Below are 21573 nucleotides of genomic sequence, written 5' to 3' on the forward strand. Positions count from 1 at the left end.
CATCACAACACAATCTCACAGGTATCATAAAATGACAGATAACCCTCACACACAACCATAGCACAACTTCACACAGTCACACAATCATAGAACAGTTTCATATATACTGAGCCACACATAACCACAGCACAGTCTAACACACTGAGTTCCATACAACCATAGCACAGTCATATACACACATATCAAGTCACACACACATACAACACCACAGAAGAATCTCATGTACACACACACAACTGTGGCATATCACAGTCACACATACAACCACAGCAGTCACAAACAACCACAGCACAGCCTAACACATTTATCAAGTTACACACAACTACAGATGAGCCTTACAGATGAGCACAACTTCACATATCACAAAACCACAGAAGACCCTTCCACACAATTACAGCACAGCTTCACACACACAACCAGAGCATAGCCTCACACAACCAACCACATAATAGCTTCATATATACTGAGTCTAACATAACCATAACAAAGTCTAACATACATATTAGGTCACACAAACACAGTAAAACACAGCCCAGCCTAATGCTATGAGGTCATATAGACAACCACAAAATAACCTCACACATAGCCAAGCATACAATCACAGTATAACTTCACACATATCACACAACCACAGAAGACCTTTCCACACAATTATAGCACAATTTCCCACAAAATCACACACACACAACCACAGCGTAGCCTCACAAAACAGCTTCATGCATTCTGGGTCCCACACAACCACAGAACAAAATAAGACACATATCAAGTCACACACACATGCATACATACATACAACCACAGAACAATCTGAGTCACACTCCTCAAACCACAATTGTCTCATAAATCATCATACATACAGTCATGGCACAACCTCACACATATCTTCATACAACCACAAAAGACCCTCACATACAACCATAGCACAGTCTCACACACATATCAAGTTACACACAACACCACAGGAGAACCTCAAATACACACAACCACAGTTCAATCTCATACAGTCACACATACAACCACAGCATAGCCTTACATACATATCAAGTCACACACAGCCACAGAAGAGCCTCACATTCACAGACACACACACATACACACACAACCATGGCACAATCTCACATAATCAGACACAACCATAACAAATAATCACACATAACCACAGTACAACATATCAGGTCACACACCCCAAAACACAAAAGTCAAACATATCCACATGACAACCTCACATAGTCACATAAAACCACAGCACAGTCTCACACAGAGTCATATAAACAATCACGACACAATCTCACACATTTTATCACACAACCATTGAAGTCCTCACATACAACCATAGCATAGCCTTAAACACATATCAAGTCACACACAAACACAGTCCAATCTCATATATAGTCACACACCCAAAACTGTAACAGTGTCACACATGACCACAGTACAACCTCACAGTCATACACACAACCACAATGTAGCCTCATACATAGTCATACATACAACCATAACAGTCTCACAAAGTTGCACACACAATCACAGCACAACTACACACAATATGACACACAAGCACAGCATAGCCTCATACATGGAGTCACACAAACAACCACATAATAGCTTCATACATACTGAGTCCAACATAACCACAGCAGAGTCTAACACAGATATTAAGTCACACAAACACAGTGAAACACAGCCCAGCCTAATACACATATCAAGTCACATTGACAACCACAAAATAACCTCACACATAGCCATGCATACTATTACAGTATAACTTCGCAAATATGACACAACCATAGAAGACCTTTCCACACAATTTCCCACAAAATCACACACACAACCACAGCATAGCCTCACTCAGGGAGTCACTCAGACAACCACAAAACAGCTTCATACATTCTGACTCCCACACAACCACAGCACAAAATAAGACACATATCAAATCACACACACACACACACACACACACACACAAACACACACAAAACCACAGAACAACCTAAGTCACATTCCCCAAACCACAATAGTCTCACAAATCATCATGTACACTATCACAGCACAACCTCACACATATCATCATACAACCACAAAAGACCCTCACATACAACCATAGCACAGTCTCACACACATATCAAGTCATACACAACACTACAGAAGAATCTCAAATACACACAACCACAGTTCAATCTTATATAGTCACACATACAACCACAGCATAGCCTTACATACATCAAATCACATACAGCCACAGAAGACACATACACACACACACACACAACACCATGTCACAATCTCACACAGTCAGACACAACCACAACAAATAATTACACATAACCACAGCACAACATATCAGGTCACACACCCCAAACACAACAGTCACATATATCCACATGACAACCTCACATAGTCACACAAAACCACAACACAGTCTCAAACACAATCATACAATCACAACACAACCTCACACATATCATCATACAACCATTAAAGTCTTCACACACAACCATAGCACAGCCTTATACACATATCAAGTCACACACAAACACAGCCTAACCTCACATACAGTCACACACCCCAAACCACAACAGTCTCATACACTACCACAGAGCAACCCCACAGTCACACAACCACAACCTAGCCTCATACGTAATCATACAGACAACCACAACACAGCCTCACATGGTCATACACACAATCACAGGACAACTACAAACAGTCATATACACACCATAGCGTAGTTTCATACATGGAGTCATACAAACAACCACATAACAGCTTTATACACACAAGGTCAAACCACAGCAGAGTCTAACACACATATTAAGTCACACAAATACAACCCAGCTTACCCAGCTTAATACACATTTCAAGTCATATACACAACTACAAAACAGTGTCACATATAGTCATACACATTATCACAGTATAACTTCACACATATCACACAACCACAGAAGATTCTTCCACACAATTAGAAAACAATTTCACAGAAAATCACACACACAATCACAGTATAGCCTCATTCATGGAGTCACTCAGACAACCACAGAATAGTTTCATACATCCTGAGTCACAGGCAACCACAGCACAACCTAAAACACATATTAAGTTTCTCTCTCTCTCTCTCTCTCTCTCTCTCTCGCTCTCTCTCTCTCTCTTTCTCTCTCACAGACACACACACACACACACACACACACACACACACAGATCAACTTCACAGTCACACAACCCAAACTACAACAGTCTCACAAATTGTCACACACACAATCATAGCACAACATCACACATATCATCATACATCCACAGAAGACCCTCACACAACACTACAGCACAGCCTTACACACATATCAAGTCACACCCACAACCACGAAAGAATCTCCCATACATAAAAGCATACTTTGATCTCACATAATCACACGTACAACTCCAGCATAGCCTAACACACATATCAAGTCACATACAACCACAAAAGACACACACACACAACCATGGCACAATCTCACACACACACATACATAACCATAGCACAACACAAAACACATATCAAGTTACACACACAAAATACATTGCAAACCTCCTATAGTGACACACCCAAAACCACAACAGTCTCACACATAACCAGAGAACAACCTCATATAGAGTCACACACATAACTATAACACAGCCTCACAAATTGTCACACCACAACCATAGCACAACTTCACACAGTCACACAATCACAGTTTCATATATACTGAGTCCCACACAGCCACAACACTGTCTAACACACCAACTGAGTCCCACATATCCATAGCACAGCCTTATACACATATCAAGTCACGCATACAACCACAGAAGAACTACACACTCTCACACAACCACAGCACCATCTCAAATCATTACACATACAACCACAACATGGTAACAACCATAGCAAGCCTAAAATATACATATATATATGTATATGTATGTATATGTATATATATATATATATATCAAGTCATACATAACCACAGAAGAGCATACAACTACTGCATCTCACAGAATCACACACACAACCACAACACAGTCACACATAGCCACAGCACAGTCTAAAATGCACATCAAGTCACACACAAACACAGCCCTACCTCACATGAAGTCATTCACAAAACCACAACAGTCTCACTGAACCACAATGTCAAATAGTCACACATACTCAACCACAACACAGCCTCACTTACACTCTTACACACAACCACAGCAGAGCTTCACACATATCAAATCACACAGAAACACAGTAAAAGACACACATCTAGGGACAGATCCAACCACACTCTGAAGCAAACACAAACCCAGAGAAAGATACACAAAGAGGTTCTCACAGCTATACAGAGACCCACATAATCACATACAAAAATCCATAGTCAGAAATATGTTTAGTAAGACTAGCCTATTAGCCTGTATCAGATTGCTTGCCATCTTGGGGACCAGGGAGGGAAGGGAGGGAGGGAGAAAAAAAAATTGGAACTCAAAATCTTATGAAAGTAAATGTTGAAAACTATCTTTACAATTAATTGGAAAAAAGAAAATACTATTAAGTGGGAAAAAAATTTTAAAAAACGGGTTAGCAAAATAAAGGAAAGCAGAGGGAGGACGTTGCCATACATTATAACTGGATTAAAACTTTAGAACATTCAAATATACGGTGCCACAGGGACTATCATGAGCCTAAATGTTATCTGGACTGGGGAAGGGGAGAATATTTTAACATATGTTTTAAAAGTATATAGTACTAAAATAAAGAAAAAAGAACTAAGTATTGGACTTGAAAAAAAAGATAGAGCTGGTTACATTTTCTCTGACTTTCCATTTCTGCTTAGTAAATTTTGAAAATTACACAAGACCTATTTTCTTTGATATTAAAGAATGTTTTGCAAATTGAGCCATAGTCATACAAAGAAATATTCTAAATACACAGGCATACCTATAAACATTCAGCACTGCCAAGACACAACTATAGTTACACACAGAAATTGCACCATACACCTCAAGAGACAGACACATACCCAGAGACACACAGAGACTCTCACTGCCACAGGGGGCATCCCTCATAGCCACCCAGAGAAGCATCCACCCAGATACTCCATTGAACAAGCAGAGAGGTTCTAGCTAAATGGAGAAGAAAGGGGAGAAACAGAGCTCCCAGTCTTTATCCCAGTCAGGCTCCTCTCCCCCTGCCTTCCCATGATGCCAAGTAATGAAGGTGTGGATTTTTTCCTCAGTGTCCTAGCAGCATCCTTGGAGGAGCTGGCAGAAGCAAGCATTTGCCTCAGAAGCCTAGGTCAGACTGGGCATGAGGAGAACAGACTCGAGGGTCTATACAGAGACCAGCAGAAAAGCCAGGCCAAATAACCCAAGGGAAACATCTTGAGGATACTCAGAAAGTGCCTTCCCAGGAGCTGTGAGTTATGACATGCGCTCCAAGCTAGAGACTAATGGCCCCTTGATTCTAGTATGTATACATGCAGAAAGAAACACATAACCATAGAAACATACAATGACAACAAGACATACATGCACATATATACACATACCTTCCACCCCAGCTATATGCACATCAAGAAAGATACACAGCAACAATGAAAGAAATACACAGCAAGATAAATATATATATATACATATACATATATACACACACACATACACAGTCATGCAGTGAAAATAGATACAAAGTGAGTGACACAGATACAAAAGCAGAGACAGACATATAGGTGCAGACACAGAGAGATAGAAAGTGACACAGAAAGATCCACACAGCCAAACACAGAAACCCACACAGAGAGATGCTGATACTGTCACACAGAAATTGATCCACACAGACACACACACAGAAGCACAAACAGCCACAAACACATATACAGAGAGACACCCAGACAGAGAGGCACAGAGACCCACACACAGGGAGAGACACACTCCTAGGGATACATATGAATATATACACACACGTGGAAATACATAGCTATCCACAGTCAGCAATATAGAGATCCATATAGCCAAACACATAACACAATGGGACATACACCTAACCATACAACACATCACATCAAGAAAAGTACACCCACAGCCACACCCATAGCAAGACAGAGAAACTCAAAGAGCAATACAGACAATGAGAACTAACCACAAGAGAAAAGACACATATATTGAGAGATCAGCATTCCAAGAGACAAAAACACCCACATATCTAGAAGAAGGCACTCATCTACACCCAGAAACACAACCTCAGACAGATACATACACACACACACACACACACACACAGATACACATACACAGAGGCAGACATACCCATACCATGAGACACACATGCAAGTGCAGGCACACATATATAAGACACAAAATGAATTGGCACGATCCAAAGACAGACACATATATAGCAACATAAATGCAGTGACACTCAGATATACACCCAAAGACAGACATATATACTCACCCAGAGATGCAAATCCCAACACACACACATACACATACACATACACATACACATCTAGAGACACACAAAAACCTGACAACAACCTATGCCTAGAAACAGACACCCAGAGACAAAAACATAGACATACACTTGAACATAAAAATATACATATATACACCTAAAAACATACACCAAGAGACAGAAAAGTATATGGAGACACCCACACACCACACACAAACACAAATCCAGATAATCCAGATACACATATACATACATCCAAAGCAAATGTATACAAATACTCACACAAAAATATACATACACATACCCCAGAGAGATATAAATATATACACACTCAGGGAGAGATACACACATAGACAACTACCACACACAAAGATATATATGCACACCTAAAGACATAAAGATATACATAGACAGTCACACCCAGAAAGACAGACACACATATATACATACATACCCAAAGATATATACACACACCCAGAGACACCCAGAAAGACAGAAAGATACACAGAGACAGACACACAGCTAGAGAAATACAGACACAGCTGGAAACACACAGCCAACCACATGCCCAAAGAATCCACAGTCAATGACAGACACACAGTCATACATCAAAAGACAGTTACACATAGCAACCTCCACAGTGACAGCTAAAACAGCCCTCACACTAAGACAGACTCACGTAGCCTCACACAGACATGGATCTACCCACAGACAGAGAAAGATGAGCACAAACATAGAGACAGAAACGTGTACACACCCTCAACCATAGAGGGAAAGATATATAGTCACATACAGAAATCAACTCAGCCACACAAAGAAAGAGATGTGTCCATGCTGAAACAGAGACAAAGCTACGTGTACACAGATATGGTTAAATGCATAACCACATAGAGACAGAGATATCTGCACAATGAGAGACATAGAGGTGAGCACAAACACAGTCACACAGAGATGTGTACACATTCAAAGACAATGAGATATGTCCATACAAAGATGCACAGACACCTCCTCAGAGACCCACTCAGCCAGAGAGATAGTCATACACAGAAACCAACCACAGAGACAAAGTGAAGCCTGCACATACAGAGACATACCCATACAGACAGTTATGTCCCAACACACACTCAGGGACATGACCACACGCAAACACAGACACATGCACATAGAAAGGCATGCCCACACACATGTACACAGAGACATGCTTGCACAGAAATATGACCACATACAGAAACAGACATAGCCACATCCCGAGGTTGAGACATACATGCAGATACAGAGAGACATGTGCACACAAAGATGTGTGCACACCAAAACAGAGAAATGCATACCCACATAGAGATACATACACACAGAAAGACTAAGAGAGATATGTGCATATGCATAGAGAGAGATGGGACAAACACACCCCAACAAAGAGCATGTGTACTCACTGAATAACAGTAAGAAAGATGCACACTCATGCACAGACAGGAACAGAGAAACACACACACACACACACACACACACACACACACACACGTACATACCCAAAGAAAAAGATCCATACATAGAAAGATACTACAACTGCACAGAGAAATAGCCACACAGTGACCCTCCCAAACACTGGCAGACAGTCAACACACAGAAACCAATACAAATATACTCTAAGATAGAGAATGATTTGCATGCACACATTCACAGAAAGACACGGACACACAGAGACAGAATAATGCCTGTGTGCAAACAGAAACAGGAGAGATATGTCTACACAAAGAGAGAGATGCCCATGGCGCACACACAAAGACACTCACAGCCACAGAGAGAGACCACCACAGGACCAAACAGACACAAACAAAAACAACACAGCTACACATGAGGATACAGATGCACAAACACACACATAGACAGAGATATGTACATAGAGAGACAAGTCTATGTATACACATATAGACAACTACAGTCCTACACACAGACGCACAGACACTCACGCTCTGCTACAGAAAGTCATACACAGAAACCAACAAAGCTATACATAGACACAAAGATGCATACACAGACGTACAAACTAAAAGATAAAACACATGCACCAGCATATCTGAACAGGGAGAAACACTCCTGCACAGAGGAACAGAGACAAAGAGGGACACACAGAGAACATAAGCACGTAAAGCTTCACGCAGGGGCAAAGAGATACAGAGACAGAGAGAATCACACAGGGACAGAGACACACATAGAGACACCGAAGCACATGGGTCAGAGAGAGTCATATACATGGGCAGAGATACACAAAGGGACAGAGTCACAGAGAGACAGAGGAAAAAACATACAGAGGGACAGATACACTCAACAGGGATACACATACATACACACGCGCGAAGAGAGAGGGACGCACCAACACAAGGGCAGACAAGGATATGCATTCTCACACATGGGTAGAGAAAACCATGGTCAAAGAAACAAACACATACAGAAGTAGGGAAATGCATGCATACAAAGAGGAAAACTCAAGGGTACGCACAGAAGGAGAGAATAAAATTTGCATGTACACTCAAAGATAGAGATATGCTTATTCAGAGAGCACAAGAACACCCAGAGTCACAGAGACAAAAGATGCTCATATGTACAGAGATATGCCCATGCTATCTCCAGGGACAGAAACATACCCTGAGGCAGAAATATACTCATACAGACACATAGAGTTACACACACACACACACACACACACACACATTCTCTGAGAGACAGGCACACAGAGCCGCATAGCCATGCAATCCACACTCACATAGCCCCAGAGAGAGACACATACATAATCACCCAGAGACAAACACACCCACATAGAGACTGCCATACCTCCAGACAGACATAGCCACCAAGAAATACACAGAGACACACAACCATAGAGTCCATTCAGAGTTTCACACATACACAGAGGCTAAAAGCATAATACACACCCACAGGTATACACACAAACACAACCAGTCACTTGTATTCAGATACCTACATAGAGACCCCCAAACAGGCACACCCAAAAACCCACAAAGGCACATAATTAAGTATACACACACAGAGGCACAGGAGATACACATAGTGCCACACACAGACAGAACCACATAGAGACACAGTAAAAGACATTCACTTACCCAGAAACATGCTCCAAGAAACAGATACAGACAGGTAAACACCTAGAAACATTGATACTCAGAGAAAAACACCAAGAGATACAGAAAGATGTATGAATAGAGAGCCACACATAAAGTCCCATCTAGGCATTCACACACACACACACACACACACACACACACACACACACACACACAAAGACCTACACAGAAGACAGAGATAAACACACATACACACGGATACCAAGAAGAGATAGACACACAGAAACAGAGTCAGACACATATAGACAGAAAAATAGAAACAGACATACACAGGCAATCACACAAAAACTGAAATGGAGAGATAAAGAGAGAGTCAGAGATCAGAGGGACACAGAGTCAGAGGGACAGAGACAGAGCAGAGACCCATATACAGAGCCAGACAGAGCCAGAAACATATACAGAAACACACACACACACACAAAGACACAAAGACACAGAGTAACAGAAACAGACATACACAGAGACAGTCACACAGAGATTGAGGTACAGCTATATACACATGAAGACAGAGACAGAGACACACACAAAGAAAAAACACATATGGGAAAAGTAACACACAGAGCTAGCAGTGAACAACTGATTAAGGGGACAAACAGGGAGACAAAGGTGGGAATGTGAGAGAGAGAGGGAAGGAAGGAAGAAGAAAAGAAGGAAAGAAGGAAGGAAAGAAGAAAAGCAAGGAAAGAAGGGAGAGAGAGAAGGAAAGAAAGAAAAAAGAAGGAAAGAAAGAAAGTAGGAGACAGACACAAAGAGAGGGACCCTGAGCCCAAGCCAGGGCCAGAGGTCAACTTGGGGAGCAAGCCACAGACCGAGCAAAAGAGCAACAAGCAAATTGAACTACGAACAGATCATACAAGGCACAGAGGGAGCAAGACATGGAGAGTCCACAAGGAGCTTCTAGATATAACAACCTGGAATTATGGGGTCACCTAGACAAGGGGTCCTTAGCCTTTTTTGTGTCTCAGACCCCTTTGGCAGTCTGGTGAAAACTATGGACTCTTCAAAATAATGTTTTTAAATGAATAAAACAAAATACATAGTATCACAAAGGATACTAGTTATTCTGAAATGCAATGATCAAAAAAATTTTTAAAACAAAACAAGTTCACAGACCCCATGTTAAAAACGCCTGACCTAGAGTATCTAACAAGGAAAAAAAATCAAAGAATGAGGAGAGGAGAAGAGACTATACTGAGAATAGGATCAGCTGAAGGGACAAGGAATGTCTCTCTTGAAGAGAAAACTAGGGGATGGTGAGAGGGCTAGGCTAGAGGGATGCGATTACCATCTTCATTTATGACAGAATCACAGAATCTCAAGAGTTGTTAGGGACCTCAGAGACTAGTTAGTCCATATTTGTATTAGAATCTGCGTGTGTCTGTCTGTCTGTCTCTCTCTCTCTCTCTGTCTCTTTCTCTCTCTCTCTCTCTCTCTCTCTCTCTCTCTCTCTCTCTCTCTCTCTCTTTCTCTCTCTCTCTCTCTCCCTCCCTCCTTTCCCCCTTCCTCATCCTCTGTCTCCCTGTCTGACTTTGTAGATCACTCTCCTGCTTTTGTTCCTTCAATCTATTGTTCACATGCTGTACAGTTGTCTGTGTGTTACTTTTCCTGTATGTGTTGCTTTCTCTCTGTGTATACAATATGTCCGAGTGGTCAACCTGCCCTCTGGCTTACTCAAATGAGAGGGAACCCACTGATGAGGAGGGGATATATTTGAAGGGCTATCAAGTAGAAGAAATATTATAAACTTGTTCTATTTGAACCCAGAAGGCAGAACTATTGGAAATGGGTGTCAGCTTCAGTAAAACATTTCAGTTCAATAAAAGGAAATTACAATTAAAATTGTCCCGAGGATCAAATGAGACAATTTCTGCAAAAGCACTTAGTACAATGCCTGGTGCATAGTAGGTATTACCTAAATGCCTATTCCCTTTCCTAAAGGGGAAGACGGCCGTCTTAGGAGACAGGAAGGCTACTCAATGGAGATCTTCAACCAGTCAGGGATGGTGTGGCTGGAATTCCTGTCCTTGTATGTACAGGTTGAAGTAAATAACTTCTAAGGTCCCTTTTCAACTCTGTGATCCTAGATTCTATTATTCTATTATTACTCACTGTGTGACTTTGGGCAAGTCCCTTCCCCTTTCTTTTCCTCAGTTGCTTCGTCTGTCAAGTGGGGATAATAAAGCCCTGATCCCATAGGGATCTGGTAAGAGATCAAATAAGCTAAAATTCTGAGGAAATATATAAGGTGCCAAACGAGTACAAGGTCTAATAATAGTCGTGACACAGTAAAGGAAGAAACACAGTCCTAATAAATGTTTGTCCAATTGCCATCTACTATTCCCAAAACCTCAGGCAAGGACTTCATGGCCTCAGCCTGCAAAAAAAGCACAACTATTGGAATAATTTTGTTCCCATCCCTGCCCTCCCCATCCCCCACCCACACCCCCCACAAACACCCATTTTACCTTCAAAAATAAGTCAATTCTTGATTACTTTGGATTATCTACTAGCAATGGGCAGCTAGGTGGTGCAGTGGATACAGCACCAGGCCTAGAGTAAGGAAGACCTGAGTTCAAATGTGACCTCAGAGAGTTACTAACTGTATGACTGTAGTCAGGTCATTTCACCCTGCTTGCCTCTGTTTCCTCATCTGTAAAATGAGCTAGAGAATGAAATGGCAAATCACTGCAGTACTTTTGCCAAGAAAATCCCAAATGGAGCATTGGACACAACTGAAAATCTACTAGCAAATTTTTTATTCTGGTTCTCTGAAATCCTACAGGGGCAGTAGCAACCCTGCAGGTAGTGCATGGTACATGTTTACTGCATGGACCCGGATCTGAGTCAACAGTGTGATGACTGAACAAAAAAAGGCCAGCAGTATTTTAGGCTACATCCATCAATCAACCAACAATATTTATTTTCATGCGTATGATGTGCCAGAATGTTCTACCATTGTTGGAACTACAAAGACAAAAATGAAACTAATCCTGCCCTCAAGGGGGGCTTTCAAGTATTTGTATAAAAGTCTAGTATTCAAAATGAAGAGGAGTAAAGTCCCACTGCCCTCTACCCTACTCTTACCCCATCTGGGATATTGGTACCACTTCTAGAAACTATATTCAAAGAGGGACTAGGATAAACCGGAATATGTCCAGAAGAGACTGACAAGGACAGAGAAAGACTAGAAACTGTCATAAAAAATCAGATGAAGGTATTGGGGATGTTTAGTCTAGAAAGAAAGAATTTAGGGTGGAGATTATAAAGAAGGAGGGAAACAGAGAGGGGCATGTGCCTCAGTAATACTCCACCATAGGAGCCTTATACTAGGTCTTGTCTAGCAGCTAAATGGCACAGTGAATAGAGTGTTAGAATTAGATTTAGGAAGACCCAGTTTCAAATCCTGCCTTAAAAATCCACTAGTCATGATCCTGAGCAAGTAACATCACCTCTCATACTCAATTTCTGTAGAATGGGTATAATAGCACCTACCTCACAGAGTTCTTGTATCAAATGGGGTAGCATATAAAAAGCATTTTGGAAAAAAAATTTAAATGTTATGCAAATGAATTAGCTATTTCTTATTATTATGTTATATGATATATAATTATTTTATATGTTATGTAATTACATGCTTATATAATCATTGTATATTCTATTTATTATTATTTAAATATCAAAAGGGGCACAGGGAAGAAGCAGCAGATATTCGGGTTGGCCTCTGTGGGAAGAACTTGGACTACTCGGTAAAACAGAAAAGCAGATTTAAGTTCAATATAAATCCAAGGGACTGCTCAGAAATCAAGGAATGGATGAGCAAGTTATGGTGCGTAATGCAATGGAATTCTATTGCTCCAAACTCTTATCAGTGTGATGACCCACGAGGATTCCAGAAAACTGAAGCTGGAACACGTCGCCCACCTCCTGATAGGGAAGGGAAGGACTCAGTGCAGAATGAGACACTTTTTTTTTGACATGGCCAATGTGGAAATTTGTTTTGACTGACTATACATATTTGTAATGCGTTGTAATGGTGTTTCTCATACTCTCAACGGGGGGAAGGTTGGAGCTGATTAAATAATTTTCTTTAGCTCCATATAAGGAAATTATTTCTAAGGATCAGAGATGTCCAAAAGAACTTGCTGCCCCAGTAAATTTCAATCACAAACTGGATAATTGTGCATCTCCAAGGTAGTCTCTGTCTCTGTGTCATCCACAGGAGTCATCCATCAAGGAAGAGAATGAGTCTAGAGCACCTCAGGAGTCCCCTCCTCCACCTCTAGGACTCTCTACGGTAATGCATTGTACAAAGTTTGAGCAGGGGGTAAATACAGCTACTGTTATTTTTCAGTGTTATGTCTATATTTTTCCTTTCAAAAAATCTTATTTTGGGGAAATAAATCATATATTCAGGGTGGCTTATATTTGGAACAATATGATAAGCTCAAGAGCAGTCATAATTCAGGAAATGTTCATTCACTAATAGGATGGCCACCAGCTGTATAGCATCACCTAGTATTAGGCCCCATAATCTTTGGAGCCCCTTATCAAATATCTGTCAGGCTCCTTTCCCTGAGCTCTCTCTGCCCTCTCCATCAATGCAAATTAGCCCAGGACATTAAGAGATTAGGTAACTTACTCATGGTTGTTTGTCAAATACCAGAGGGTGCCATAATAGGTATTTAATAAATCTTTTCAATTGAATTCCACCAGTCTTGGTGGAGGAAACATGATGCTGAGGTATATGTCACTGACTTATGCAACTATATTCAGATGTAATTATAATAATAACAATAATGATGATGATAATAGATTTTCACTTCCTTAGCATTTTAATATTTACAAAGCATTCTCTTCACAGCCAGCCTGTGAGGTAGGGAGTAAATGCATTATTTTCCCTGTTTTACAAATAAGGAAACAGAAGGTTTGAAAGGTTAAAGTGAGAGGTACCACCAGAAAAGGAGAAGTGGCTGAGACCCAGGTTTGGGGACCAAGGGTCAGAAAAATGAGGGAGAATGCATTTCCAAAATTATACAACCCAGGTGTGCCATGTAGGGGCATGCAAGCTGAAATGGACACTAAACAACGGGTATCTGGGTATGAGGTGTGGCATACTCTACAACTAGTACAAAGATATTCAATTGGAAGACTTTTTCTAGCTCCAGGGTCTTTCCTTCCGGGAGCCCGCCCCGTGCCCCTACCCCTGCCCAGTGCCTCACCCCAGGACCTTGAGGAAGCTATAGTTTGCATAGAGAGCCCAGGACAAGAAAAGCATCATAGCACTCCACCATCAGGAGCTCTCTGTTTCCTCCCTTACTACATATCCAGTCAAGATTGGAATTTCAGAGAAGACTTCCCCAGAGGAGCAAAGGAGGAGGTGCTCAAGTGATAACCTGACACAAGGGTCATAGGATCTGGAACTAGAAGGGACCTTGGAGGTCATGTAGTCCCATCCCACCATTTTACAGAAAAAGGAAATGAGGCCCTGAAAGAAGTGATTTGCCCGAGGCTGCATAGGCAGTAAGAGTTGGGACTGATGCCATGTCTTCTGATTCCCAATCCAGGGCTCTTCCCCCTACACCCCATAGATTCTCCACAGATACTTTCTTTTGCATGTCGAAGGCTTTTGAACCTTATCCAGATCTACTATTTCTTCCCAGATGCAGACTCAACAGAACAGTACACTTTTTCCATAGGCTGGCTTAGTTCCCTGGAGACCAAGCCATGGAGCACATGGCACATAGGCTCTCCTTCCTCCCTTTCAGGATAGGGGCCTTTACGTGTTGCTCTTACATTCAATTAACGTGTGTGTGTATATGTGTGTTCGTATGTATGTGTGTATTTGTATGTTAATACTTATATGTATATATGTATACATACACATGTACACGGGCATGTTATGTCTCCATCATAATAGAAGCTCCTTGAGGGCAGGAACTCCTTCACTTTAGTCTTTATACCCCTGGCACTTAGCCTGGTGCCTGGCACATCTCGACCACTTAATAAATGCTTGTTGATTGATTAGTCAATGTCATGCCCAACACTGGCTCCTCTACTCTATCTTCTTTGTTAACAGTTGCTCCTAGAGCCTGGAACCACTAACTGAGTTCAAGAATGGCAGGTAACACCTACCTGAGCCACCACCTAAACCCGTAATCACCCAAAGCATTCAGGATGATAGAGAAAACTGGTCTCTGTGGTCACCACTACCCCAACCCCCTGGGATTTAGGAATGGACAGATGCCCAGGAAGATTTTGCCATAGTTTGAGTAACGGACCCCCCCGATGGGCTTAGCCAACCTTCTCCACAGATGCCACTGAGTCTTTCTTTTCTTTCTGCCTAGCATAATCCTCATTTTCTTTCTGTAAATTTCTGCTCCGGTTCCAGGCTCTGCATTGAGGTCTCACCAAGTTCACCACCTTAGGGCTGACGGGGCTGCAAAGTTTCTGTAAAGAAATAGGAGCACCCTACCCCCACCCCCCACACACACAGGCCCAAGTTATTTCTCTAAGGCAACTTGAGATCCCTGAGGGAATGATGCCCACATTCCATTCAGGGCCCACATCAACTGATGTGAATGTGGGGGAGAGATTCCCCAGGAGGGAAAGGAATGGTAGTCACAGCCATCCCCCCACTCTCCCTCTCCCTTTCCACCTGTAGTATTCCCTCACAATGGAAAAGAGGATTGAAAGATAAACTCAGCAGCTGGGATGGTTGTGAAAGCCTTACTCATCACGGAAAACTGCAGCCACTCCACTCAGCCCAGACACAGAAATAAACCAGGCAGAGTCTAAAAGAAACCAGGTGTATCCTAAAAGAAATTAGGTAAAGCAGACAAAATTAGGCAGCCTGCAGGGAAACATCAATGAAAATATAAGCCAGAGAATATGTATTTATACTTCAGCATGGAGTAATGGAAAGACCTCTAGATGTGGAGTTGAGAGCCCCCCAGGGTTCTAGTCTGAACTTTACCATAAGAGTTGCATGATCTTGGGTGGGATATTTTGCAGCTCTAGCTTTCAGTTTCCTCAACTACTAAATGTGGGACATCATCTGCCCTGCTTACCTCTGCCTGTCAGGATTGTTGTAAGGAATAAACCAGGCACTGAATGGGAAAGGACTTTGAAAAGTTAACCTGCACAAGGGATTTTGATTATTCTTTTAGGGGTCCCACCTGCAATTTGGCCTGAGCTGGCGGCTCCTTTCCTCCTGTGCTTCTTGATGACCCCTTTCCTCCAGGGCTTCTTGATGACTCATTTCCTCCCTTGTATTTCATCACAGGTGGGGCGGAGGTCAGGTTCCTCTGCACCTGGGCCTGGGCAGGCTGCCCACTAACGGGCCACCTGAGGGACTTTTTTGCCCAGGCCTTCTTCATACTGTTAGTCCTGTTCACTAAGTCAGCAAGTGTCATGTGATTCTCCTCCGTGAAGACCTACCCCACAGGAGAGAAATCATCCTAAAATGAGGACTTGAATTTGACTGGCTCCTCATTCTGCATGCTTGCTAATGATTAAGTTTTTCCTAGGGAAAAAAAAAGGGGAAGGAGAATGGTATAGTGGAAAAAGAACCACGTTTGGAGTCAGAGGACTTGAGTTCAAAATCCAGTTCTGACATATGTGACCTTGGCCAATCACCTAACCTCTCTGGGCCTCAGTTTTGCCATCTGTAATATGTTTGTATTTTGAGGACAGGGATGGGGATCGGATTGGACTAGAAGGCCTCTGAGGTCCTTTCCACTCTAAGACAATGAGCCTATGGAAAAGCATCTTATACAGGTGTTAGGCCACACCCTGATAGAGAAGTAAGTTAAGTGGTAGGGTGGGGTGGTGGAAACTGGGAGTCATGAGATCTGGGTTCTAAACTCAGATCCTCTAATAACTAGCTGTGTGACTTCCACATTCAACACAATAAATGGGGTTGATGATCTCAAATACTTTCCAGCTCTAACACTGTAGCATATAACAAGACTACATCTCCTGAGTTCAAAAGTCCTGAGCTACAGTAGACCTAAAACCAGTTCAGTGTCCACTCTAAATCCAGCACCAGTATGGTGAACCCCAAGGAGCAGAGACCACCAGCTTGTCTAAGGAAGGAGCAAACCAACCCAGGTCCAAAACAGAGCAAGTTGAAGCTCTCCTGTTAATCGGGTGTGGGATCAGGCCTGAAGAGTGCCTGTAGCACTTCCAGCCTGGGCTAGATGGGAAGACTCAGTCTCTGAAAGGAAAAGGAAGAGAAAAGGAAGAGGAGGGAAGGGGAAAACAGGAAAGGGAAGGAAGGGGAGGGAAGAGAAAAGCTAGATTTCTAAACACTGCCCACTGGCCCATCCTCTTAATTTATCCAGTTATCCAACTTTCCCTGAACCCCATTTAGGGCACAGCTCAGAACTGCCCCCATCTCTGCACAGCCCTACTCAACACTGTTAAGAAATTGAAAGGGAGGCCAAGGGCTCCCCTTGCACATACCTTCTTGAGCTTTAAGGCCAGGGGGCTCCTCGAAGCATTGAAATGAATAAAGGGCTTCCCCCAGCTGACATTCCATATGAAAATGTCACCGTTATAGGAAGCTGATCCCAGGATGTGGCTATGGTACTTGGCCAGACACAGGATATCCTCGGTGTGAAAGTAAGGCCAGTGGTCATACAGGGGGACTATTTCCTTGTTTCGATACCTGGAACAAACCAACAGTCATAGAATAAAGGTGCTTTCCTACCTCAGAGCTCCCATGGACTTCAGTAAGGCTCTGCTGTCTAAAGCCACTTGGAATGCAGGCCCATGTAATACTCCGTTACTTTCTTCCAACCTAGAATCACAGAACCTCAAGAGTTTAGAGGGATCTCAGGGGTCCCCTAGCCCAACCACTACCTGAACCCTTGTGTCACACACCCAAGTGGTCACTGAGCAGGAGAAAGTGTTCAAGCACCTTCCACGCTGTAGAGGGAGCCCAAAGCCTCATGCTACTGTCAGATACCTCTAAATATTATAAAAGTTCCCCTCCACAGTGACTCAAATGCCATCTCCCTGTAATTGCCACCCCCTGGTCCAAGATTCAGAGAATCTCAGAGTTAGAAGGGTCTCCCTGAGGTAAGAGAGTTCAGCACCTCAATGGGAAGTTTATTGAATGACTGAATGAAGCATAAGATCAAATTAGCTTTTTCTGTCATTGCTGACATATTGAGCTTGTAGTCATTAAAACCTGAGGGGCTTCTTAACCAAATAACACTCTCTACTTATGCTTCTCCCATCCTGTACTTAAGCAGCCTTTTTAATTTAAATGCAGAATTTCACATTTATTCCTATTAAATTTAATTTTCTCTCCATTTTAGGAGTTAGCATACCCAGATCCAGAAATGACTTTTCTTTCTTTCAGTTTCAATGATCATCTTTACTTGTCTCATGCATCTTATACTCTGCTCTACACTGTAGTCATTATACATCATTGCATCCTGTGGGGTCCTTGTAGATGTATCATGTCCCCCTCGCTATAGCGTACGAGCCATTTGAGGGCAGTGTATCTGTGCCTTATTGATTTCTAACTGCTCTCCTGATTCCTTGCACAGCATTCTGCACAAAGGAAGGCTCAACACACGGCTTTTGGCTGACTTGAATAATAAGTCATTACCACAGAGGGAATAGTGGGAACAGGTCTCTGACCAGTATGATAAGCATCTGGATGAAGCAAGGACAGAGAGGAATAGAAAAGAGGGCCAGAATACAGGGGTTAGTTGGTGTTCAAGGAGAACACAGCCCTTCCCATGACCAGAGACTTCCTACTTACAGGTACCAAGAGATCCTCTTACTCCACCCTGCCACATAGAATACCCCGTTCATATGAGCGATTCCACTGATCTGTCGGGGAATAAAGAAAACCAAACTCTCAGCCCTGCCCCCACTGAGAAAGGAGCGCTGTGTGTGTGTGTGTGTGTATCTGTGTGTCCGTGTGTCTGTGTCTGTGTGTGTGCCCCAAGTGTGTAGTGAAAACAGGATCAGGCCAGGGTCAAGAGACCTGGTTTCAAATGATGGTTCTGAGAAAACCGTGTGACCTTGGGAAAGTCACTTGACCTATCTGAGCCTCAGTTTCCTAATCTGTAAAATGAAGCTTAAAAATATATGCACTACCTCCTTTGCTGGGATGTGAGGGAAGCATTTTGAGCCATTTCATTCCTTTTGGGGATAGTCAGGAGGAAATATATATATTCCACCCCATCAAATTGTCTTACCCTGGTATCTTAAAGCATCCTCCTCAAAATGGGTATTCATTTCACCTCATTTGATGTTCCTAACACCTAGGGAAGGGAGGAAAAGTAGAGCTTCTTATCCCTATTAACCTTGCCCATAAGAGTAGCAATGTGATGTGAGGTAATAGGAGGGCAGCTACATGGCGCCATAGTTCACAGAGCACAAGGCCTGGAGTCAGGAAAACTCATCTTCCCAAATTCAGATTTGGCCTCAGACACCAACTAGCTGTGTGACCCTGGGCAAGTCACTTAACCCTGTTTGTTTTAGTTTGCTCATCTGTAAAATGAGCTAGAGAAGGAATACTGCAATACCTTTGCCAAGAAAACCCCAAATGGGGTCACGGAGAGTCAGATAGGACTGAACAACAATTCCGAGTCAGGAGGACCTGGGTTCAAATCCTGCCTCTAATAGATACTGTCTGTGTGACCCTGGGCAAGTTACTTAACCACTCAGTGCCACAGGCAACTCTCTGTGAGTTAGGGTGAATTGATCTGCATCAATGGATAACCTGACACAAGGGTCATAGGATCTGGAACTGGAAGGGACCTTGGAGGTCATGTAGTCCCATCCCACCATTTTACAGAAAAAGGAAATGAGGCCCTGAAAGAAGTGATTTGCCCGAGGCTGCACAGGCAGTAAGAGTTGGGACTGATGCCATGTCTTCTGATTCCCAATCCAGGGCTCTTCCCCCTACACCCCATAGATTCTCCACAGATACTTTCTTTTGCATGTCGAAGGCTTTTGAACCTTATCCAGATCTACTATTTCTTCCCAGATGCAGACTCAACAGAACAGTACACTTTTTCCATAGGCTGGCTTAGTTCCCTGGAGACCAAGCCATGGAGCACATGGCACATAGGCTCTCCTTCCTCCCTTTCAGGATAGGGGCCTTTACGTGTTGCTCTTACATTCAATTAACATGTGTGTATGTGTGTTCGTATGTATGTGTGTATTTGTATGTTTATACTTATATGTATATATGTATACATACGCATATATATATATATACTGGGAATTCCCTACACACATGATAGCTTAGACTAAGAGAAAAAAAAAAAGATTCTTGCCTACAACCTGAATTCTTCCCAGGTTTTCAGCCCCTTGAGGACACTGACCTCCATTTGGTCTGGATTGGGAAAGTGCAACAGGCAGACCCCGATGTTGTAATTCCACATTTTGACTGTCCCATTTCTCATGCCGGTGATGAGACACCGCTCCAGCTCGTCTAGGATCATTGCTGTGAGCTCCCCATCCTTGGACTCTGATGCCACAAACTCTATCACCTTCTTTCCTGTCGCCAACTCCCATGCACTCACCACGCCATTCAGGCTGCCGCTCACCACCTACTGGGAACAGATCTGGGAAGCCTAGGGGCCTTCCTTGCCAGCATGGCAAGGTCAGACTCCATTAGATAGGACAAGGGCAGATTTACAATATCATACTACAATAAACAGGCCTCCCAATGAGCTGTGCTTGCAATTAAGACATGACTCTATGGCTAGAGCTATCCCAGGTGGATCATCAGGTTCTCACCTGGGATAGCTCTAGCTACAGGGCACCCTATCCCCGGCTGACAAACCTGGGACACAGAAGGAAGGTTCTACACAAGAGATAACAGGTATAACACAACACACACCAGACCAGTAGGGTTCCTCTAACTACCCACCGTGTGACATTGAGTAAGTCACACTGCCCTCTCAGGGCCTCCATTTCTTGATCTTTAAAATTTGCGTGCTGTAATTAGGTCATATA

General features: G+C 42.6%; 1 protein-coding gene across 1 annotated transcript in view; it reads right to left on the reverse strand.

The window, feature by feature from the left end:
* EFCAB8 (EF-hand calcium binding domain 8) overlaps window positions 1-21573 on the reverse strand; it is a 121002-nt gene that overhangs the window by 37685 nt on the left and 61744 nt on the right. Inside the window, exons 16-20 of the mRNA XM_036749787.1 lie at window positions 20937-21164; window positions 19361-19431; window positions 18049-18253; window positions 16761-17018; window positions 15886-16032 (exon numbers count right to left, since the gene is read on the reverse strand). Of these exons, the coding sequence (XP_036605682.1) occupies window positions 15886-16032; window positions 16761-17018; window positions 18049-18253; window positions 19361-19431; window positions 20937-21164 (909 nt within the window). The remainder of the gene's footprint in view (window positions 1-15885; window positions 16033-16760; window positions 17019-18048; window positions 18254-19360; window positions 19432-20936; window positions 21165-21573) is intronic.

Source organism: Trichosurus vulpecula, chromosome 3, assembly GCF_011100635.1.
Source record: "Trichosurus vulpecula isolate mTriVul1 chromosome 3, mTriVul1.pri, whole genome shotgun sequence".
Lineage (NCBI taxonomy): Eukaryota > Metazoa > Chordata > Mammalia > Diprotodontia > Phalangeridae > Trichosurus > Trichosurus vulpecula.